At 36.6% G+C, this 25,067-nt stretch overlaps 1 protein-coding gene across 1 annotated transcript in view; it reads right to left on the reverse strand.

Annotated features, from left to right (window-relative positions):
- Window positions 1-24,833, reverse strand: part of GPM6A (glycoprotein M6A) — a 118,089-nt gene extending 93,256 nt beyond the window's left edge. The window contains exon 1 of the mRNA XM_017816563.1: window positions 24,295-24,833. Within this exon, the coding sequence (XP_017672052.1) occupies window positions 24,295-24,331 (37 nt within the window). The 5' untranslated portion in view covers window positions 24,332-24,833. The remainder of the gene's footprint in view (window positions 1-24,294) is intronic.
- Between the last annotated feature and the right edge of the window lie 234 nt (window positions 24,834-25,067).

Consider the following 25,067-nt stretch of genomic DNA (forward strand, 5'->3'; position numbering starts at 1 on the left):
TAGTTCTTCTACAACACTTTTTATTTTTTTGTAAATTATTGTCAGGAGGTGGGGAGGCAATGCAAATGTTCCTTATGCCTACCCAAGACCACTGATATCAGACAAACTTAAAGATGAAAACTTTATTCTAGAAAATTCAGCATAAGTGAGTGGTAAATAGATTATACATAATATCCCTGCAGCATTGTCTAATAGTTCAGCTAGTTTAGAGATATGGTGAACCACACACCACCCTTTTACTTCCAGACACATTTCCCATGCACATTCTTTATATTCCACACTGCTGAGCACTTGGACCTTCCTCTGGGCTCTTCCAGTTTTATTTCTTTTCACAAAATTAAATTCTAAATCTGTCATATCTTCAAAGGGCTCCTTAGGCCTATGCTACTATGCCATGCAAAAGTAACATAGAGGCTCTCCTTTCTACCTCCCAGGAGGGTTATCTTTGTTTATAATCTTGCCTTATTCCCTACACAGTGAATTAATGTCTCTGTTTGCTGTTCAAAATATCAGAATACTCTAAAGCCACGTAAGTTAAATACACAATACATATTTTATCAAATCCATAATCTCTCATTCTTTACAGATACTACATACCAGTAATACAGATATTCAGCTGTGTTGATTTCCTCTTTCTGCTCTTTCTCCCTCTTCCTTACACTCAACTTCTCTCAAATGTTGGGACTTGCATCATTATGCCAATATTTTCCAAAGTGAAACACTGTTTTTATTTACTAATTTTTCAAAATCAATTATTAAGGATGCAATTGGTTATGCATGGTGTCCCTCTAGGCTGCAATCTCTAAAGTTACAGCCAAAAAGCCTCCCACTATTCCAAGGAGTGAAGTTAAAGAAAAACATATTAATTTGTCCTCAGGGGTGGGAAATCCAGCAAGCTTTTCTTTGAACAACTTCAAGATTTACAACTCTAGGATTTACAGGAGGGACTTGAAAATGGCAGTGGGATAGGTATAATCTCAGAGGTGTGCTCTTTGAAACATTCCTAAAAATTCCCTCAGACTTGTTCCTTGAAATTACTGGTACACGCACATGAACTCAGAGGTATGCTGTGTCTGTGGACAGACTGATGTCAGGAAAGCAGTCCATGTCAGCTGGGGCACAGCACAGCATCTCCTGCATCTCTGCAAAACAGGACATCAGAAGAATCGTCCTGAACTGACTGCATCATATGGAAAGCCTATGGTGTCCTTATGAAGGGTATCTGGTGGTTTACCAAATGCTCACCATGATTTCCAGTTCTTGGTGACTCTGTAAGAATGAGTACAGCCCTGTCTGCTGTTCTTGATTGCAGGACATACAAGGTTTCCAGTTCCCCTCCGCTCCCCACCCCTAGTCATCTGCTTTGCATCTGCCAGTGACTAAGAGATGCCTAGGTTTCTCCCCAACACATCCTTAAGTGAGAATCTTTGTGAGAAAATGATTTCAGAATTTTCGCCTCCATGGAAGTGGAGCTTTCCAAATGCCAACAATGCCAAATTGGAAGGAAAGTACTACTTCAGCTTTCTCTCCTCTTTTCAAACCACATCTCCATGACAGACAGCAGCAAAATACTTTAAATGGTAACAAATGCCTCCTGATACTATGCTGCATTTCCCAAAGCCAAAGATCGAGGGCAGTAAAAATGAGAAAATTCATTCTTTTGTAGTAGAACATTTTATGATTAATTGCAATACTACATTCAGTTTTTGGGAAGTAGCACCAAAGAACAACTTTAGCAGTGGATTATGCTGAAGTTGCTGCTCAAAGCAAAGCAATGTTTTTGTAAAAATTAATATGCACGTCCTATGCAGCACCGCAAGCTAGCTAATGATACCAGATAGCTGGAAGATCATGACTGTGAGAATGACCAACTTCCAGATGACCCGGAAATTGTGTGGGATCTGCTTCTCCAGTTGGATCCCTACAAAACTATGGGGCCTGATGGGATTCATCCCAGAATACTCAAAGAGCTAGCTGATGTCATCACAAAATCTCTACCAATGATTTTTGACCAGTCTTGGGAATCCAGAGAGGTTCCAGCTGACTGGAAGCTAGTGAATGTTGTCCCAGTTTTCAAGAAGGGCAAGAAGGATGACCCTGGAAACTACAGGCCTGTCAGTCTCACTTCAGTGCCTGGTAGAGTTATGGAGAAGATTATTCTGCAAGGTATTGAAAAACACCTGAAAGACAACACAGTCACTGGTCACAGCCAGCACGACTCCATGAGAGGAAAGTCCTTCTTATCAAACCTGATTTCCTTTTCTGACAAGATAATCCACCTAATAAATCAAGGGAAGCAAGTTGATGTAATAATTTCGAGTTTCAGTAAAGCTTTTGATACTGTCTCTCACAGGATCTTTCTGGACAAACAGCTGGATCAACACATCATGTGGTGGGTGAGCAATTGGCTGATGGGTCGAGCACAGATATTAACAGTGAATGGGGTGACATCAGACTGGCGACCTGTCACTAGTGGCGTTCCACAGGGCTCTATCTTAGGCCCAGAGCTCTTCATATCTTCATAAATTAATTGGATGCAGGTCTGGAAGGGATATTAAGCAAGTTTGCAGATGACACAAAACTGGGAGGAGCTGTTGACTCCCTTGAAGACAGGGAGGCCCTGCAGAGACACTTCAACAAATTAGAGGACTCGGCAATCACCAACCATATGAAATTCAACAAGGGAAAGGGCTGGATTCTGCACATAGGATGGGGCAACACCAGATGTTAATACAGACTGGGGAATGAGATGCTGGAAAGCAGTGCCATGGAAAGGGATCTGGAGGTCTTGGTCAATGGCAAGTTGAATATGAGTCAGCAGTGCCCTGGCAGCCAGGAGGGCCAACCATATCCTGGGGGGAATCAGGCACAGCATCACCAGCCAATCCAGGGAGGGGATTGTCCTGCTCTGCTCTGCACTGGTGTGATCTCACTGTGAAGGAGCAAGATTCAGGATGGGAACAGTTCCAGGCATGGAGGAAGATATACAGCAATTGACAGGACTTTATTATATAGACTTTACAGTTTTTATGTGCTTATAAATATACACATTGTATGTTGCCCCTATATTTATATTTCCCAGGCGTGCCCAGGCATGCCTGCTTCCCTGCTCCCTGCTTCCTCGCTCCCCTCTCTGATTGGCTGGAGAAGCTGCAGAAAGGAGACAGCAACCATTCACGCTTTCCTTCCCTGGCTCCTCCCGCGTTCCTCCCCCTTTTGTCTGTGTCTCTATCCCGATTTGTTCCCCCGTTTGTCTGTCTCATGCTCCACCCCATGTTCTGGTCCTTTCCCCACCTGAACTGATAAAAAATCCCATGCACGCCTCAATAAAGCTTTCCATCTGCACCCCTATCTTGTCTCCGAACCCATCCGTGCTGTGTCACGGCCCCATCACCCCTTGGACCGTGGCACCTCACCTTGAATATTGTGTGCAGTTTTGGGCACCAGAATATAAGAAATATATTGAGCTTTTAAACTGTCCAAAGGAGGGCAATGAAGATGGTGAAGGGCCGTGAGGGGAAGCTGTATGAGGAGCGGCTGAGGTCACTTGGTCTGTTCAGCCTGGAGAAGAGCAGACTGAGGGAGACCTCATTGCAGTTACAACTTCCTCATGAGGGGAAGAAGAGGGAGGGGGGGCAGACACTGATCTCTTCTTTGTTGTGACCACTGATAGGACTCAACCACACAGCCTGAAGCTGTGTCGGGGAGGTTTAGGTTGGATATTAGAAAAAGATTCTTCACCCAGATGGTGGTTGGGCACTGAACAGCAACCCCAGGCAAGTGGTCACAGCACCAAGCCTGCCTTCCAGAGTTCAAGAAGCATTTGGACAATGTTATCAGGCACGTAGTGTGATTCTTAGGGTGTCCTGTGCAGGGCCAGGAGCGGGACTCAATGATCTTTATGGGTCCCTTCCAACTCAGCATGTTCTGTGATTCTGTGATACAGGGCTAAGAGTTCATGGGAACTCTGCAGCTAGGAGCAGACATAGCATTTTCTGTCTGTCTTCAGCTGTTGCCTGGGGGAATTGCTACAGTCCTTGAAACTTCCTATCTGGCTGAAGTCTGAGTGCCAGTGTGGCCCCGAACAGCTTTGCACAGATCCAATATAACTGCTACAGAAACTCCTTCTAGCTGAAAAGTGATTTTGGTTTTCTTCTCTCAGCTTCTTGCTTCAATAGCAAGTAGCAGAAGTAAAATATCATATAGATATCATATCACATTCCCTAGACACAGAATAAAAGATGGAGACTCTCTTGTCCTAACAAATCCCTCTCTACATTAAAACACTCCCAAACTATATAGGTAACTAATTTGCCAGCTGCTGGCAATTGCAGCAGCTATCCACCCTCTGACTCCATGTAAGACCACACAGCCCCAACAGTCTCTGACCCATCAGATGTGCTCCACTATACAGCTCCTGCAAGTGCAGATCTTCATTGAATAATGACCTAACACTTCACACTGTCTCTATCCCCCCACTGCATTTTACTACATCCCTAGATACAGAGCCTCCAATTATACGTCCTCAGTAGCCCTGTTATTACCAGAGCCAGAAAATCAATTATTAAAATGAAAGAACCTGCTAAAGGACAACTTTTACTCAAGTAGCGGCTGCAGGGAGTCACAAGCCTTACTATCATAAAATAGTTAACTGTATAAGAGTACATCAATTGTCATCAACTCTAAGCAACTTAAAACAAGTTTGGGGTCTTCTTGTTTTGCCTTTGTGTGTGCACGTGTTTGTATTTTGTTGGTTTGCTTTTTTTCTTTGTTTTCTACAGGGTCTTCTATTCTTTCACTCACTTTCTGGTTCCTGAGCCTTAAGAACATTTCACACTTTCAAGATGTGTCAATTTTTTATTACATTAAGAGTGATATTTTCATTTAATCCTTATTACTAAGTCCTTGGAAATTTTGTAAATATAAGCAGACATGACATACAACTTCAGGCAGCAGCCATCTTACGTACTGCATAGATGTTCAGAATTCCCTCCCAATGAAAGTCCTCTTCACTCTTTTGTTGTTCTTTCGTTTTCTGGTGATAATGAATAGAGGTAATAATTTGTTTCTTCCAGACTAGTTCACCCTCAGATCTACTTTGCTGAACACTGGAGCATGAGAAACCTGCAATCACTTTCTATTTTCCTCTTTACTAATTTCACTTGGTGAGGGATACCAACATACAACTGTGCTCTACCTCTAAAGCTAGCACAGGAAGTCTTATTGGTCTGTTTTATTTCATGACTCTGAAATATTATGGCTTAAAGTTAGATTCACAACAAAGGCAGATATTCCACAAAATGCATTTTTTTGTCTCAAAATATACTCTTGAAGCTCTGTTCATCATAATTTATAATTTATAATTTGTTCATCATAATTTGTTCCACAGAACTGAGAAAAAACTAAACTGTTTAGCAAAATGTTATATACCCTGCTTTTCTAGCAAATACAGTATAGTTATATGCAGAAAATAAAATAGTTATTGCATAGCTAGTACAACCCACTATGGATTATAACTCAAGATTGCAAGCTCATGCTACACTCTTTTTCTAAGCATCATTTGATACTACTTCACCTGTCTCTAGACAAGACTCGGAAAAGCACTGTTTCATGACTAAACAATCCATTCTCTATTTACTATCTCTTCCACCAGTATATCTCTCTCCCACAAACAGCTGTGTTTACTTATGGACAAATAGTTTTCTATGTGTGTGTGCTGGTTTTGGGCTGGAGTAAAGATAATTTTCTTCCCAGTGGCTGCCATGGGGCTGTGTTTTGGATTTGTGCTGGACACAGTGATGACAATTTAGAGATGTCTTTGTTATTGCTGAGCAGTGCTTACACAGAGCCAAGACCTTTTCTGCTTTCCATGGTGCCACACTCGCAAAGAGGTTGGAAATGCACAAGAAGCTGGGAGGAGACACAGTCAGGATAGGTAACTTCAGATGACCAAAGGGATATTCCATAATATCATGCTCCGTATATAAACTGGGGGAAAGAAGGAGGAAGGGGGGGACATTTTGAGTGCTGGCATTTGTCTTCCCAAGTAACCATTATGTGTCCTGAGGATGGCTGAACACCTGACTGCCCATGGGAAGCAGTAAATTAATTCCTTGTTTTGTCTTGCTTGAGCGTGTGACTTTTACTTTTCCTATTAAACTCTCTTTATCTCAACCCATGAATTTTCCCACTTTTACCCTCCTGATTCTCTCCTCCATCCTGCTGATGGGGGAGTGAGTGAGCCACTGAGTGGGGCTTGGCTGATGGCTGGAGTTAAACCATGACATCATGTCTCAATACAAAGAAAGCACTGCACTTATGTATAGGGAAAAAAATCAAGCAGAAACCCCTTTCAGTCTTCTCAAGAAATTTCTTTAAGATTGGATAGAATTTTGAAGACAAAAATCTTTTTGAATTAATAAATGTAATTTCATAAGTTAGTATCAAATTTGTATAAAATTAATCCAGATCTTTCTTTTGAATACTTTTTCTTGAAAAAAACCCTGGAAATAGTTGGAAATATACTTCGGTGGACTGACTTAGCATTATCATTAATCCTCTAGCAAGCTTACCCTGCTACTACAATTTCTGACTGGATGTTGAATATGAAGGTCCATCCACTTTTCCTCAGCCCACATACTACAAGAAAACTTCAGAAAAATTTATGTTCTATACTTCATCTGTTTAAACTGTAATAAGTCCTTCCTGCCTACTTTTATGTCTAGAGAAGTTTATAATAATTTATAATTGCTTTCAGTCATTCTAATTGCAACATTTGTTGTCTGAGGACAGAACTGCTCTTCAGTATTACTCAGCAAATTAGTGGCAAACACTAGATCCATCATGTGCTTTGACATTAAAACTAAAATACCAAGAGCTGAGGGCTACTCTTATTTATCACAGAAAAAAAAGAAAAAGCAACAAAAAAGGGGGAAAAAAACCAAACCAACTAATAATATTTCAAACTATTTAGAACTATGCAAACAAATACAAGAATAGGCCCATGCATGCTGGAAGTGTCACCAGCACTGTCAGGGCCTCCATACAATCCATATTCTATTAATATAATATATTACATATGTAATTTTAAGGATAACTTTTTTATTGAAGCTATGAAGGCCAGAAATTTGCTTTTGTAATGAAACTGTTGAGATTTTGTTCATATCACATGATTTCTGGAGCTGCTATATATGAGGACTTCAAACTTGCAACAAAGCAAGGGGCATGCAGGAAGCTGCTGGTTTCAACAACTAATCTAATCGTACATCTAGTTAGCAGACAGCAGTGTTAAAGAAAGATCTATAAACAACATTTAAACAAGATAGCCTAAATAGCACAAATAAATCTTGCTGTAACACTGCAGAGCTCACCACAGTGCACTCTTTCCACTAAGATAAATTAGATAGTAGTGCTTACAGTTTCGGATAGAGACTGGATGCACTGTGACATGATGGGACCACATCCCACGCACCACAGAAGATGCTCAGAGACTCTCTTTGCATGGTCAGTACACCAAATTTATTTAAAGAAAGCGGATACATTTAAGAAACAGTCTTTTGAGCATATTTCTATTAAGATTTAGATCTGTTAATTTTCAGCCTGAAATTTTCTTCATATTCAGGGTTATACTCTATCATGTGCTGATGTAACAGTCTGTTTTTCTGCTGCTGAAGACAGAATAAATTTTGTCATCATTTCAATAGCTGAGAAAATATTACAGTCACCTTCCTGAAGAAAAATAGTCATTCATCTGAGAAAAATGTATATTTTTAAAAACAAATAAGCAAACAAAGGCTAATTTTTCACTGTTGGGTATCACTTCTGTAAAATGAGTAAAAAAGGCACTAATCCCTAGTAGAATAATATCTGTCCTGACCTTTCCATTCCACATGTCTATTATCGCTAAGAAATTCAGTTCTTTTGAAGGAGATGAAGTTAACAACTTTCCGAACTGTTCCTTCCTTTGGCATGCTGTACAGACATCCACCATATGTATATCACAGCATTCTGCCTTAGATTATGTCACTGCTAAAAATCAAAGGTCTGCCACTCCTCATTTTAACAACACATATGCCATATGCATAATGAATGCAACTCCTTTAGTTTTGCTTATTTTAATAAAATATTTGGTTAGAAATTAGGGTGGGACAGACAAGAATCTTCAATTACCCTGTATTTCACCTTTAATAGAAAAGAATATTTAATGCCTGCAATTTGTTTATTTATTTACAAATCAGTAAGTATTCCCTGGCATAATTCATCTTGCTTTAGTACCTAGAGGCCTCGGCTATGATTTCCACAGTAGAAATATAAAGACTACCATCTATTAAAGTGATAAGTCATAGAATGAGCGGAGGAAATGAAAGCTTATTTATGTCCTATATGGCTTTTCACAGATGGGAAATCAAGACACAGTGTGTTCCACTAATGTTTTTCAAGGGCACAGATAATCTGTTTCACATAGTTCATATCTCAATTCAGAATCTTAAATGATGTCCCAATAATTTTAAAAAAATATCTCTAAAATAGTAACTTATAAATTACTGACTGAAAGAAGACCTTACTTTTTAATCCAATAACATAACTTTTGATAATTTCACTATTTCATAACAATTTCATTCCTCAGAATTACCAAGTATGATGGAAATTATTGCTGTGATATATTTCCTTTTTGTAACTGTGTACATTTAGAATCTTAGAATCACAGAATATCCAGAGTTGGAAGGGACACACTAGGAACATCAAAGTCCAGCTCCTAGCCCTGCACAGGACCAGGCCCAAAAATCACATCATTTTGGGAGTATTGTGCCTGAGAGTATTGTCCAAACACTTCTTGAACTCTGGCAGGCTTGGTGCTGTGACCACTTCCCTGGGGAGCCAGTTCCAGTGCCCAATCACCCTTTGGGTGAAGAACCTTTTTCTAATATCCAACCTAAACCTCCTCTAACACAGAGAATACATGCAATGTTTGTACTTACTGAAGCTCACACTACTGAAACTACCTTAAGCCCTTTGATTGGATTTTTGTTGGTTTTTTTTTCACTTTACCCCATTTGTTGTAAGGCAGTTGTTGGTATTTTGTAAAACTAGTACACTAAAGCAATTGTTTTTATAACAAGTTTATCCAAGTAATTGTTCTGCCTCAAGAAGCCTGGGGTATGGCTTTTGTTCATTAAGAAATTTATTTCATTTTCCCTAGAGGTTTGCTTTCAACCACATTAACATTTTTATGTTTCTGTTGCAGGAATTTCATAACTCAGTTTCACAAACTGAAAACTATCACCTCAGTACTGCTTTCTTTAAGTGTTAAAATAGATTAAGATGAGCTGGGATAACTCACTAACATAATCTTATTAATTTTGGCTGCATATTCCATCTCTCATTTACAGAAAGTGAGACAGTCTCCCAGGTATGCATTGAATACAAATGATCTAACTTCTTGCTTTCAGTGTCCATTACCATTACAGTTGCAAATGTTCTGGCTAACTACCCACCTTATTAGCTCAAATATAACAAAAAACTGAACAAAAGCATTTTGTGCTGTAAGGAATACAGTTGAATGATCTAATTTTTTTTTCCTTCTATATCCTTTTGAAAAAATCTTGAAAACACTTTTGTGTGATTTTTTTGAGTTTATTTTCTCTCAAATCCAATTACAAAGCTCAAAAATTTCACAGTATTGTTGTTTACCTTACACTACCATTACCAGTATTTAAGTTGTAAGTTAGCAATTGGAAGATTTTGCCAGAGAATTTTTGTATCAATAGATACTGAAAGACTGGGTACTAAATACAAAATCTTTAAAATATACAGCACTCCCAGTTTTCTCTATGTTGATAACGTATTATTTGTTTGTGAACTGGACTCAGCATTTTGTGTTTTGATGGCCACAAACTACATAGATAAACTAAATCAGCTGTGGTCCTCAGTGTACTAACTGTACCAAAAAGGAAGATAAGTTTATGATAAACTAGGGAGAAGGAAAATAAAGAGCAACTAAGCAAGCAGGATGATGCTCTGGCAAAAGAAGCTGAGCTGATAAACCTGAACCAATGTCAGAAGCACAGAGACTATGGGGTACATCATTGGCATTCTGGCCTACACGATCATTTCCTTCTATAGAGAAGCAGGGGGGATTTCCTTTATTTCCAAGCTGTGCAGTTTACCAACACAGAAACATAAGAGTGGAACAGAGATAACAAGCCAAAAGACAGTATTTCACTAGCTGATAGCGTAGAATAAATGAAAGCATAACTGATAGCAACAAAATGAAAAAAGCATACACTTCTGCACTACCCTGATATTGAGGAAACTGTGAAGTTTCTTTGAAGTCCTTTTTCCTATATATATATATGTCCTGAAATAAGAACAGTATCGAAATAACAGAAAACAATATTTTAAAGTGTAAAGAAACTGTCCTCGGGCATTACGTTTTTACAGTACGAAAAACCTCCAGAACTACCAACTGTTGAGAGATTTTCCTTAAAATATGGTTATTATTACTTTGAATAGTCATACCTATTTTTCAACTTCCCTGAACTGTTAATAAGTAGGATCTGCTGAATATATCTCTAGGCTGAGTAACTGAGATACAGAGCACTTATTACACCACTACTACTGAGGATGTAAAAAGACTGAACTGATACCAGTATAAATACATACTACAGAACCAGCTCCATAAGCTGCTTTAAAAAAAAATTCTAAAATGTCAGACATTAAAGCATATATCCTCTACATATACATAAAAGACCAATTCTGCCCCTACTGAATACTTCAGATTTACAATAGCATTGTTGGAGTGTACAAGAAATACAGGAATGAATAACAGAAATGTGGGTATTTTATTAGCTATCATAAGAAAATCATATACTGACATGAGTATTTGTCAGCCATTATGTCATAGAGAAACCTAGTTTCAGTTTTAAAGCAAACGATTGCATATTATGAAATGAGAGCACACTGAATGAGTCATTTCCATTAAAACTATGAAGTAAAATTGCCTAGCAACCAAGAAAATTAATTCAGAGATTAAAATAAACACTGTGACACTGACAGAGCAACTGCTATTCTACCCCAACAGTCATAAAGACACTTAGAAAAGAGGTGTTTTCTTAATTCCTCTTGACAAAGGTAAAACAAACAATTTCATAAAATGATTGATAATGCACAAAACATAAAAACAGTCAAAGCAATGGCGTCAAGCCAATTCAAATAATTACCCTCTATTACATAACATCATTAAAACAAAAAATATTGAAAGTTTTTCATATTCTGACAATAGCAAACAGATTGCTGTGGAAGTTTCTAACATGTTTTCCCACATACAAAGAGAAAATTTGTTTCATTATTTTCATTCTATGTAAGTATTCTATATTTTACTACTTACTAGTTTAATTTATTATAGAATTTATGACCATGCTTATCTGGAAAAATTCTGTATCATTATGACCCACTACTACCCCTAGTCAAATCATTCTTAATCACACTTCTGTATAGAAGCTTTTAAATTATACAGTTTATCACACTGAAAAAAAAACATTATGGAAAAAAAAACATTAACAGATTAAGCACAGTAAGGATGACTGCAATAATTTAGTTTAACGGCTGCTATGTTATATTGCTTGTTACATCTGGACCATTGTGTAATTCATTGTCCCTGAAGGATCACAAAAAGCCTAGTAAAATTATCCCTTTAGAAATAAAAAAACCACATTCTGTAGCAACATTGAAGTCTATGACCTTGTCAGGATATTAGATTAGAGGAATGATTACAGATCAGCAATTCTGGAGTGCCAGTACTTTCATAGCTCTAGTAGGAGACAGTCCATCTTTCTAACTTGAGGTACAGAGTTTATACACAGTCAAAAAAAAGATCAGGAATGATGAAGTCAAGAATAACCAAAGGAGAAAAATGATATCCCAGAGGATATCACAAGATTTAGCAACTGCAGCAGCTACATCAAATCCAGTTGAGTCTACACTAAAAAATAATAACAAAAATAAAACAGTATGAGGAATAAATCAAGACAGACAAGCAGGAATAATTGTGTATTATAAGGTAAATCCCCAGGCACAGACATAGCTACTTCTATCAGTATAGCTACTTCTATCAGGAACGAAAAGTGTATTTTAGCTCTTTGGTTGTGTATAATATTAACAAAACAAACACACAGCTAGCTACAGGTACTTTTAAGTCTTGAAATCTGCATATTAAAATCTCTAGATCCAGTTCAGAGGTATTTGAACTGGACTTTAGAAGTCAATACTGTCAATAAATATGCAATAAAGTACGTGTATGCATCTTCTAGAAGGGGATATGACAGGTAATAAAGGAAGGATATCTGCTGGAAGCACAGACAATAGAGATGATATAGACATGAAATAGATCAAATGAAAAAATATTAATAGCAAAAGTCCCCCATGTGCAAACACATCCATAAAGCAAATAAAAAAGCTCAAATGTCCTTAACAGGTTCCCCTGTGTCTTAAATATTTGATGACTGTACCAGATGGGAAGAGGGGAGAAAAATGTCTTGTCTGAACCACTAGCATAAACACAGCTGACCTAAAAGACCTATTCACCACTGGGTTATAATTATTCCAGTGTTTTCACTAGTGAACAGTGTCCATAAATCTAGAATAATTTTGAGAAATTGAAAGATAACATCTTTGAGAAATAGCAGTCTCCATATGTTGTTGAATAGCTGAAATTAATTTTTACTTTCTGGCCTTCATGCCACTTGTTATGGGTGTGGTTGTAGCATACGTGTTTTGCTGAACTCTTACGATAGTCACAGTGATGATCACCTTTTAAATTAGTTTTGTCTGTGTAATTAAAATGGTATAATAAAACTAGAAGATACACAAACTCTACATATAGCTAAAAATAGTATCTTTTTCCCCTTTAAAATTTTAAACAGCACGGTTTTATGATAAACATGTCAGAAAAAAATGCCTACTGCTAACAGTAGACATTGCCAGAGTCCAGAACCTTCTAATAACAGAAAGCCTCGTAATAGATCCTCAGTTCAGAAGGATTTATTAAATTTACTCCATCTATCCCAAAAAACACAAGCAAATAACCAACATGCTGCTCCAGACCTGCATTCAAAGAGCAAAAGTCTCATCTATAGTTTGTTACAAGAGGACAGCACAAAGGATAACACCAGTTGTTAGCCCTTGCACTAGCAGGAGACATTTAATAAAAGTAAACTCCCATATAATCTTAGAAAGCAGACCATGACGATGTTGCAGAAAAAAAAAGGTAAAAAGAAGGTCACTAGTAGCCTGCCTTGGGAAAAATTCCATCTGCACAGAAAATTTGATGATCATTTTCGCTTATGTATGTGAACAAGACACACTAGCAAAATTGTTCAATACCACTACAAAGTCCAGTATACCCTGCCCAGGAGTAAATCCGAACTCTACTAATTCAAAGGAAAACCACAAACAAAAACCCTTAAAAAATGAAGCATTTAAGAAGAAAAAAAAATAATTTTGGAACCTGAAGACAGCAACAGGAGACCCCAAAGCATATTAATCACTGTAATACCACACAAAACAAACAAAAAAAACCCTCAGCTCATAAACAAACTCCATTCAACTTTCCTTCTAGTCTCCTCTCAGGCCCTACTAAATTGCATCATCCTATCCTTTCACAGATTTCCTGCCAAAACCCTGACAGTTACATGCAAATTACTCCATGGCATTGTTAGGTCTTAATCTTAGAGACTAGATGTGCTTCCTTTTTGCTTACATTGGTATAAAACCAATGGGATTACTCACAGTGTAGGACATCAAAGATGCGTATTTAAGACTTTGCAGGATCAGAGCCTTGGTCATTGATTTTTCAGATTTTTAAGTTACTAATATGTATAATTTTGGAAGTAATCAAGGGCAATATATGCACATACAAGCAAACCCTAGTCATTACCCAACACTGGTGGGCAGTGTGAATGAAAGGGGTTCTTCATGTTCTACTAGAACTACGAATTTTCCAGCAAAAGGCAAGCATTATGTAGTAAATATAGTCAAGACTAAATAGTAGAGATGTTTTACGGCTCAGAGGAGTAGATCTCAAGCTGATTATGAACACTTGGAAAACAGGATACTGTTTCATTTCAATCTAGTTTAGCCACCTCGTTAAGTAACATGCCAATACCATACTTCACTAGCATGAGAACTGCAAAGAGAATCTGCAGATGTTTACAGGGAACTGCAACCTACAACTAAGAGGAAAGGTGGAGGAAATCATGGTAATGGTTTTTTCATAACATCGAATGTGTGTGTTGGTCAGAAGTAGTGGTCAACCTCTTAGTAAGAAATTAGAAGGCTGAGAAAGTCTCTGAAGATTATTGTACTGCTATATTGAAGCACCACAACAACTAGGAAAGCATTTTATATATCTAATAAACACTATTACATGATAAAGTAAATCACTGTATTTGTGTCATTCAGCTAGAAATGTAAGTTCCTTTTCTATACAGGAGTAGTTTATCAACAAGTCATGAACACTGGCAAACTGTGTTAAGCGGGAAGCATTTCACACTAAAGCTACTTAGTTTAAAAATCAATAATACAACATTCAATAATATAATTGAATACTTTCATGACCAACACAGTGGTTAGTAGTCAATGGTCCTTTTTTCAAGGCAATTTCAGACAGTTACTTTCATCCTCAGTTATGCATATTGTGTTACTATTTCCAGTGACTTATCAACCTACTAAACCTGAGTTCAAGTCTTTATTGGTATATAACCTTTTTGGAAAACGCTATCCTTCTAAAGTTTATAAGTTCGTTCATACCATATGCAGAATTGAGAATATTATTTATTGTACCATTATAATTATCAGTAAAAATAAAAATCTGTTTACAGATTAAGGTTTTTCATAATGCCCTAATCCAGTAGGCAAAGAGGTTGAATTCGGGCTCATTGCATCCATTGTCATCTACTGCATCCTCTTTCTTCTACTACAGCTACCTGACCTGTTTAACACTGTACTCAGGCAGGGCATAGAAGAATTTGTCTGCTCCAAGTGATGGCAGCACCTTCAGCTCAGTTGTTCCCCTCCTCTTCCATTGAAAAGGAAGCATATCAAATGTAAGCATCCCACAGACCAGATCTCAACTCCAACAAAACGCAGTTGGAAATAACTGCTCATCATAGAGGTCACAGAACAAGCAGGCCAGTAAAGAGCAAGGAGTTGCTGAATATAAATCACCTAGTACATATGACGTGAGGAAACATTATGGTATTTAACTGGCAAAAGGCAAGGATTAATTTTCTGTGAAGGTTAAGGTACTTTTACCTTGTCTATTGGCATTCACTGACAAGGAAAGGAATCCTCAACTGAATGACTTCACAGTTAGTTAGGTAACCACAAACACTCTCCAAGCATTCAAGGTACTGAGAGTAACTTTCATTGAAACAGAGTGGAAGATCTCTTGAAGGTAGAAGGTTGTTTGGAGTGAGATGTGTCATAGAAGGGTAAAAGAGATGGGGAACAAACAATGTGGCAGATAGAAGTAGAACATAGCATGTATGTATCAGCTTTCTTCTGGACAGATGTCAATTTGAGCTTTGTACCACCCAAACATAGGGATGAGTACATACTGTGGATAGGTTTTTTCATCTCACCCTGCGATACCACTAAAAACCATGGCATCAGAAACTCAGGAACTACTCCTGTATAAAAATAAGCAAGTCTAAGTTCTTAGCTATGACCAAACATGAACTCACCTGAGAGCTGCAAAGACATATGCCAAGCTCTTCCCATGGTTGTTTTGTAAAGGCTTTTAAACTGATTCAAAGTTATGCCAGTTGCTTACTATTGCATACATCTTAATACAGTAAAGAAGATTTGGTGGGAAATCAGGGGGTGGGAGGTTTTGATGAACTACATAAAGAAAGCTAAGCTGATTCACCAGTAGTAGAGGGTGTCACTACACTGTAGAGCTTCCCACACTGGCTGCATCACCTTGCTAAGCAAGGGTATACAGCACCAGCTTCCTTCACCACAGAAAGTAGGCCAATAGGTCAACTGTGATAACTTTTTCATGAATGTGAAGTGATATACTTTCCTTTTCCAACTAAAAGAATCTTTCCTAACTCTCATCACTTTAAGGTAAAACCAGACTTGCTCCCCCTCTTTCCCTTACCTCTAACTTCAAATAGCTAGAAACTGCCCACAGTTACAATATTGCCATAGTAATATTACAATATTATCATAGTAGCCATGAACACGCCTGCTGTTTTACTTGGTGGGAAAAAATGTTCCTAAAATTATATATTCACTATTTTAAAAAGATAATCCAAATTTATGCCCCTAATAACTTCTTATAAAACTTGTCAAATATTCTTTTAACTCTTATATTGTCTTCCACCATGGTTTAGTGGTGGAGTGCTGGGTTTATGGTTGGACCCGATGATTTCAGAGGTCCGTTCCAACGTAAACAATTCTATGATTCCCCTATTTCCCTATCAGTTTCAAACTTCAGAAGCCCTCTGAAAGTCTTTCCAATTATATTGCTTACTACTTTCTTCTTTTCATCACATTACCTCTTTTGAACGTCTATCAGCACAATCATCAGTCATCTCTACTTTTTTCCCATTGTGTCTCAATGCAGAGCAATCCCTGCAAATCCTTGCCATCACTGTGCTACTATACTCTCTTCCTTCAAATTCCTCCTTAATGTCCAATTTTACCTGTATAAAGTCATTGTGCTGCAATCTGAGAAGTAGGATGTAACCAGCTATGACTTAATTAATAAACATGCAGCACTTGTCATCTTATATTACATGTTCCCAGAAGAAATTGAAAAATGTTGCAGAATTTAATTTCCAAGCCTTCCAGGTGCTAAAAAGAAAGTGCTTCCACAGAAAATTGAAGAGCAGGATAGAAATCAATCACAAAGAGATTTTTTTTCAGAAAGAGGAATAAAAATAAAACACACTCTTGGGGTAAAAATGGGACGATACTGACGAGTGAGGGAAGAAAAATAGTATACTTTCCTCCTAGTTTGTTTACATTCTGGTAGTAGCACCTCTCCTCAAAGCTCATATACCAAAAGTGCAGCAAATGCATCTTTTGTTGAAGTCTAGTTTTATACCAGAACTGCAGCAAATTAACTGCTCTCCTTATGCCATTATTAAAAAGACCAAATTTTGTTAAAATTTATACGAAATTTATTGTGATATTCCTTTGATGTATAGTTTTATTGTTACCGCTATTGGGAAAAAAATGAAACTTTCACTATGTGAACCAAATAAAAAATCTTCGGAAACTGTCCAACTGCAAATATCAGGTGTATTATAACTGTAAAGAGAAGAATAAAGCTTGTATTGAGAAGCAGTTGTATTTTAGAATCTGTTATTTGAAAAAATGTTGTCCCAGATGGCTGCAGTACAAATTCTGGGAGGAGTACTGAACTCCTACGTGATAACTAGTACGAAGGAGATGAAAGTTTTAGAGGAAAAAAAGAATACAAAATTTAGCCTTCTTGAGACAGTGCATTGAGGCCTAAGAGTTGTTATGGACAAGCTAAGAGAATACTTGAGCCATTTTTTTTGTGACAGTGCTGTTCCTTCATAAGGCCCTAGAGCACGTGTACAGAAAAATTCACAGTTTTGTTAATTCCTATTTGATGTATATCTCTGACCTTCACAATTTTGATGCTCTGAGTTTGGTCTCTCTCCAACTGAGAAAATGGCAAGACTTGTTCCTTATGCAGTGGAACTGAAGCTTCTATAACTTCCCACTCCCCAAGCAAAAGATTTGTGACAACACATCAATTTGAGACTTGCTGTCCTGTCTCAGAAATCAGCCATGTGATAAGATATCAACAGGAACTATGCATTTTAGTTGCTTGAATTTGCTGAAAATTATTCTAAATAGAATTGTTCAAACAGAATATGAACTGAAAAAATTTTATAAGATCAATATTCCCCTTTGCCTTTTTACATTTTGATTTTCAAAGGCTATCAGATGCTTATATTCTTTATAGGTTTTATAAAATCATTAACAGTGTCTACAGTCTGAGGCAGGATAGACCAAAAATGTGTATTTTTTTCTTTTTGTATTTTCCACTTAATCCATTGTATAAAACTACTAGGAGAGAAAAGCATATTATCACCTGCCTATATAGGGAGAATTAATAGCGCCCTCCCCAAATCTTTGTTCGCGAAGCCTAGCCATGAATAGCTAAAAACTATTGTATCAAGAAAACAAACATCATTGTTATGTGAGGCCAGCAGCATTCCATCCATTCTTCCATCTTGAATTTTAGTGCAGTGGTAGGCAACTCAAAACAGGTTACAAAGTCACACTGTTAAATTTTTTAGAGTACTTATCAGAAATTAATTCATAGTCACAATCTAAAATTAATAGTTTTCAGATATTAGGTATAACAGTCCCTCAATCATTCTCCATAAGGAGCCTAAGATCTAAGCTGACTCAAATTTAATTTTGTTGAATATACAGTATTGTACTGTCCTTACTAAAAAAATGCTTATTTTTTCAGAGTAATAAGAAAACCAGAGTAGCCCTTTTTCCCCAAAGGTGAGCCTTTACTTTCACAAAGGGTAGAAAAAGGTTTTTATAAATTCATATTGCTATGTTGACACAGTATATTTTCAAAAATTATCATTAATTTAAAATACATTCAACACCTTTTTTTCCTGGGAAATTACATCTCTTATAAAAAATCTTTTTGATATAGCTTATTTATGAAATTGACATCCAAGTCTCAAAATTACCATGAAGACTTAAATTTTCACACATTGAATTGAGGATTCCATCTGCCTTAGGGCAGTTGGAATACTTTCTGCCCTGTAAGAGTGTATATAAAATTTCAATTAGGTCCTATTAATGCTGGATTTTCATGCCTAGGACTAGTATAATGTTAAGCCTGTAAGAAATACAAAGTTTTCTAGTGTTAACAGAGACACTTCAATGTTAAAGATTAAATAAGCAAGCAAGACTAAATTTATTTACATCATTATCTATGAATAAAAGCCTAATGTATTGAATAATAACATATTCAAATTCCAGCTCTCCAACTCACTGCTCCTAATGTAAGAATATTAAGTAAGGTAGCCTGTAGTTACTACATAAAGGAGAATAACTCTTACAGTATTAAAACAATTAAGTTCAAATTCATATTGAATGTTATTGCATTTTTCTTTAATAAACCATATTGATTAACTGCTAAGGAGAAATACAGCAAGATACTTCCCCAGATGCTAAAATTTACTTCCATATTTAACATTGATTAATAAGGAAAATTATTTACTCTGTTAGGGACTTTGTAATTAAGTGAGTGAATATTTTATCTGATGCTCTTATAACACACACACTTTTAAGAACAGGAAACAATAAAAGTGACAAAAGTTAAGACCATTCTACTCTGCAGCAACTTGCAAAAATCCAATCTGACCACAGTCTTAGGAACTAAGCCTACAGTTGAAAATATATTCCCAAAGTAACTAAAGATTGACATCTGCCCACAATGTTTTCTTTAAGAATCAAGCATTACAAATCCATGTTTTGTATGAAGAATATCAGACAGCAAATGTCTGCAACTTCCTACTTAAAAGGCCAAATTTAAAAACCATTTCCAACTTATTCATGAAACTGATTGCACTTCAGAGGTCCTATAAGACTAGACATAATACTAACAATACAAAAGGATCTTACTGAAGATAATATAAAAAGGATCTAACTGAAGATACAAGCATGGCCTATACTTAGTGTGACATATACATTAAAGAATGAAAAATAACTTCTCTGCTTTATTTACAAGTATAGTCACCAAACAAAATCAAAGTGCAAAATATTGATATTTTCTCATTTTTATTTTAACCAACTTTGTGGCAACAGTCAAAAGAGAAACTGGACAACTCTTCTCTCTTAGAAGTAAATAAAAATATTTAGAAGACTAACTTACAAAGGATGCCAGCAGTGTTTTGACTATTTGGTTGTTGGTTTATTTCTTAATATGAAAAAAACCACATCACTTTCATCTAGTCTATAGAATCCTACTAGTCAGAGTCTACCATTTTCAAAAAAGTAAGAGGAAATAATTCAACCTCTCATGGCTGAAGAAGCAGGGTCTGTGTGTACATAGTACTGACAGCATCCTAAACGCCTTATGATTTTCTTCCAAAACTCTGCTTAAAGCTCTCCTTTAATGGCATGCTGTGGCACAAATGAAAAAGATCTGATAACAGGCTGCAGATCCACTTATATCACTAATGCAGACTAAATACTAAGTCATTATTTATTTTCTGGCATTCAACCATTTCTTGTCACAGATAATACTACGTAGTTTTTTGCTATCTATCAGTGGAACCTTGTCTGTGTTTGTTAGGTTTACTACAGCCAAGAGAGCTAAAGTAAAATTAGTTTCTTCCTCATGTTTGCTGCTGTACAAACACAGATGCTCCATCCATTCCCAAGAGTTTGTTTTATAAAGGAATCCAAACTACAAAATGAAGTTATGTATGAATTATTAAAAAGGTAAATTTATTTTCAATTTGGTGCAAGTGGTATGACTTACTATGTTGCAGAATGTTTCTTTTTTCTGAAACAGATTAAGAGGTGAGAGTAATCCTTAATTTCTCTGTACCAAGTCCCTTACAGTTCAAAAAATTACAGTGCCTGCCCTCTGAAAAGTTCTCTGTGGAGATGAATGGGTGGATAACTGGGGCTGGGAACATCATTTCAATCTTAGTGTTTTCAGAGAGGGAAGACCTGAACTGCAGGAACTGAACCTATAACTTTTTCCACATAGCAAAGCTAACAGTTTGACATCACTGTCTTTCAAACACCGGCAGTTGAGACCTACCACTGCCACATGCAAATTTATGCATGAAGTTTTCAAAATTTGCATGCGTCCCTAAAGACATCAGTGAAACTTCTGCTTCTAAGTGGAGTTGATATTTTTTGAAAAATAAACCAGTCAAATCCATTGCAGGCTTTTGTTATCATGAGTTTTTCAGACAGCAAATTTGCAATCAAAAGTCTTAGTATGTTACCGGTCTAGGCATGTAGCATAATGCCAGTGTCATGGAATATTTGGAACGTGTTGATATTTCTGAGATGTTTTCAATTTGTACTTCATTAGAATATGTTTTAGGGTTCATATACCTTACATTTCAGCCAGATTTCCTACATTCTTTCAGTTCTTAGACAGCTACAAACAGCTGCGTAGGAAATACCTTTGAAACATTCTCCCCAACCTGTACTGGCTTCCTAGCAAAGGAAATGCAGTATCAAGGGGAAAAAAAAAAGGGGGCACAACAAGTCTTCTAATACTTTAAAACAGGAAATGTATGAATACAAAGTATTCTTGCTTTCAATGTTTACATCTTTACCCCTGAGAACTGCTGGACAACAGCATTATCTCAGTTTACCATATTAAGGGTACTAATGCCAGTACGAAAACACACTTTCTGAGGCCAGTAGAAAGAAAATGAGGAGAGGGGGAGATGTCCATTACTTTGAACTATACAGTGTCTAGTAATTAATTATTTTCAGAGAAAAAGAAAAAAAGAATATATTTCCCTGTTGACAATTTTCCAAGATACACACATAAAGAAATCATAATTCTTAAACATTAGAACGTTGAGAGACTGTGACAGAAGGTAATTATTTGAAACCACTATGGTAAGAATTATGTTTGCATTTAACAACACCTTATTGCATAAAATTCTCAAAAATAATAAGACTTCCAAATTAGCTAGAGCTATCTTGATTGTATTTATGAAATGCATCACTATGAAATTATTCATTTCCATCATGGCTGCTAGCAAGACGTAATGCTGTTCAGTGGGAGGTTCAAAGCATCTGCTATGAAAAGCGCAAGAGTTGATAAGCAGCGACAATTTATACTTCCATTGATTTTGTAGAAAGCAGAGGAAAAAAAGAAAGAAACATTTCTACTCAAGATGGCAGGAGGATGAAGATCAGAATATATGAATTACAATTACAGTTGCTGAAACACTACAATTTGAAAAAATAGTCCAGATGATGTGGAACTATACCGTGGATATCCATTAAATGCATTGTAGATAGATCATGCTAAATAAAAGCAGAAAAAACAGGAACTATTAAAGACAAGTATCAAGTCATACTGGTCAATATTTTTCAGGTGCAAAGTGCAAAACTTAAAGAGATCCCTGATTTCATAATCATCCCTATACTTCCCTATCATCCCAACATCTGCATTCAAGCACCCCCAAAAATTCAAAACTGAAAATATTTTTTAATTTCCCTTCTGAATAGCAAATTTTCTTTAAACTCTAACTACGTTTTAAAAGTTGTCATAATCCAGAGAGGGAACATGACATCTTGACATGACAGGTTCACAGGTATGGTCACAGAAACTAAGCAGCATCCCCCTCCACACCAATAAGGAAAAATACATGTGATTTGTGAGGTCTTAACATTCTCCTGCCACTGTCTGTGATGACAGCTGCATACTGCTAAAGGAAAAAAAGGCTGAACACATGGCATTGCAAATGGGGGGTGGGAGGTAAGTAGCGTTAGCTGTTGTAATCACACTATTAATCACACCATTTTGAGTGGCTATTGGTCATTCAAATGCTTATCATATGAACAATGAGGACTCAATTTATCAATAACAACATGTTCTTTTAATATACAAAAATTATTCTTTTTTTCTCTTTTTTTCTATCTCTAATAACAATTTAAGCATCTTGAATTTCTCACTGTTTTTTCAAGCAACATCTTTTGGTAACAATAACGTATTTTGATTCATTGGTCAAATAGTTCAATTCACTTGTTTCTTGTTTTAGGAAGGAGAACGCATTTCAGTCTTTCTAAAAAAAAGCATGTCTTCAATTTCTAAGTGTAAAACACCCAAAATTATTTGAATCATTGCAAAAGTATTGATATTACCTTCAGAAAAAAAAAAAAAAAAACCAGGAAAAGAAAACAGAAAAAATGAACTGTCTTGTACTTTCTTGTTCTTTCTGTCATTTGCAAATAATAAAATTCAACTGAGGAAACTGCTGTAATCACCAAAGAGATACTAATCTATTTATCTATAAACATACATATGTATACACACAGAGGGGGCACATAGATCCTCCTTTAATGTTCTTGTCACTATCTACTGTGCATCTAGATCAAGACCATAAGCAATTCAAAGCTGCATTCTGCCTAAATGGGTCACTTATAATGAGAAAGTACGACATTTACATGTAGGAAGCAGATTGATCAGGGAGCAGAAAAACAGAATATGGCATCACTGCAGAAAAATATGCCTTTACAGGCAATTTATATTACATTATTTGGTGAGTTCCTATATCCTCCTCAAAAGTGGAAGTGAATTCAAAATAAATGTAAAAGTATAAAAATTTAATATGGCAAATATTCACTAGGATTACCCTTTGTGCTTGCAGTAAAGTAAAATGAAAAAAACATTTGTTCCTTTCACTACTGTCGTGTCGCTTGCACAGAATAACACTTAAATGAAAAGACTGAAAACATTGTATGTATCAAAGATCCATACCTTAAAAAATAGACCACAATCACTTTAAATTGCACCTTTAAGTGCTAACACATCCCATAACATTCAGTTATTTTCAACTTGACCAGAAGCTGTGGAACAGAAATGCTCTGAATATGCTGTGTACCTCTTGCTAAAGCAATTTCAGCTGCAAACTGCAAAATTCATTTCTGCAAAATGCAAATCTGTGCAATGAAAATATTAGAACTATAGCAAGGCTGCTTCAGCACATTGCAAAACCAAAGTGAAAAAAAGACAGAGGGAAATTTCAATACTGCCTAAATATGTACAAAATATACTCCATGTCTTTGTTCAGCCTAGATTCTCATTCAAGGTGTAAATACCGGTTACATTGTTAGATATCCAACTGCAACTGGCTCCAAATATTGTGTGAGTAGCTCTCTCATAGTTCACACTAGACTCCCTTGACCCAGCTAGACAAGCGTGAAAACATGAAATAAATGAAGGTTAACAAAGACTAGTCTGGGAAGCAGGCTGCATTAAATGCCTGCAATGTTATTAGTATACATGCAAAATTTGCTACTTAGATTCTTTTAATACTAGATATCAGATGATAGTCCCTATATTAAAGCCAGGTGCTATTGCAGAGAGACAAATGAAGTAAATGATATGAAAAAAATATATCTTTCCCCATCTGTCACATACGGATATTCCCTAACCTTGCAGCATGCTGCTAAAGCAAATAAGGAACGGCAAAATAAATATCTCCATGCAAATAAAAAGCAAATTTAACACAATACCTTTCTGTGTTTGTCCCTCTTCCATATTCTCTTCCATGGCTACCTTTCTTCGCTAGAAACAGCTACAGAGAATTATCAAAAGCTTCAGTCAGATGTAGGAAAAAGTGTGGATTTTTTTTTCCCTGGGAAGCTCCAACAGCAGAGGCTTAGGCAAGTCCTCAGAGCTTAGCTAAGGCTCCCTCACTCTCCTTGTTTGCTTGGAGACAGGCTGTCAAGTGTAATTTCATTCAAATTACTCTTCCGTGAAGATTATCAATTTTTCTTCTCAAAGATGCCCATTGTGTACCACTGTAAGCAGGTATTCAAATGAACAGCCTGTGAATTTTGGGGGGAAATTTGGTCTGAGCCTTTATGGCAATGACACTGATTCATAAGCCTCACTTTGCATATAAAATGGAGTAAAGAAATTGAGGTTTGTATTGAAATCTCTGTTTTAAATTGAAAACAGGCTGTACTGAAAACAGATGGAGGGGTGTCCTTCTAACGGGAAGCAGACCACCAACCCATTATTCCCCCTATTTGCTACTGAAGTGGGAAAGCCCAAATGCCTGTGGGTTCTTTATGCTGTATTACTTGTCTTTCTCTCTCTCTCTTCCTCTCTCTCTCTCAATCTCCCCCCACCCCCGCCTCTCCCCTCCTCCTGTATCAGCACATTTAAGAATAATATGACTCTTCATTTCCCTTCTTCTCATATATCTGTATCATCTAGAACTAGCATCAAATATACACTGTTACCCTTACAATATTCTAAAAAACATGATTATAACAATACC

Source organism: Lepidothrix coronata, unplaced genomic scaffold (genome assembly GCF_001604755.1).
Source record: "Lepidothrix coronata isolate B3197 unplaced genomic scaffold, Lepidothrix_coronata-1.0 Scaffold56, whole genome shotgun sequence".
Lineage (NCBI taxonomy): Eukaryota > Metazoa > Chordata > Aves > Passeriformes > Pipridae > Lepidothrix > Lepidothrix coronata.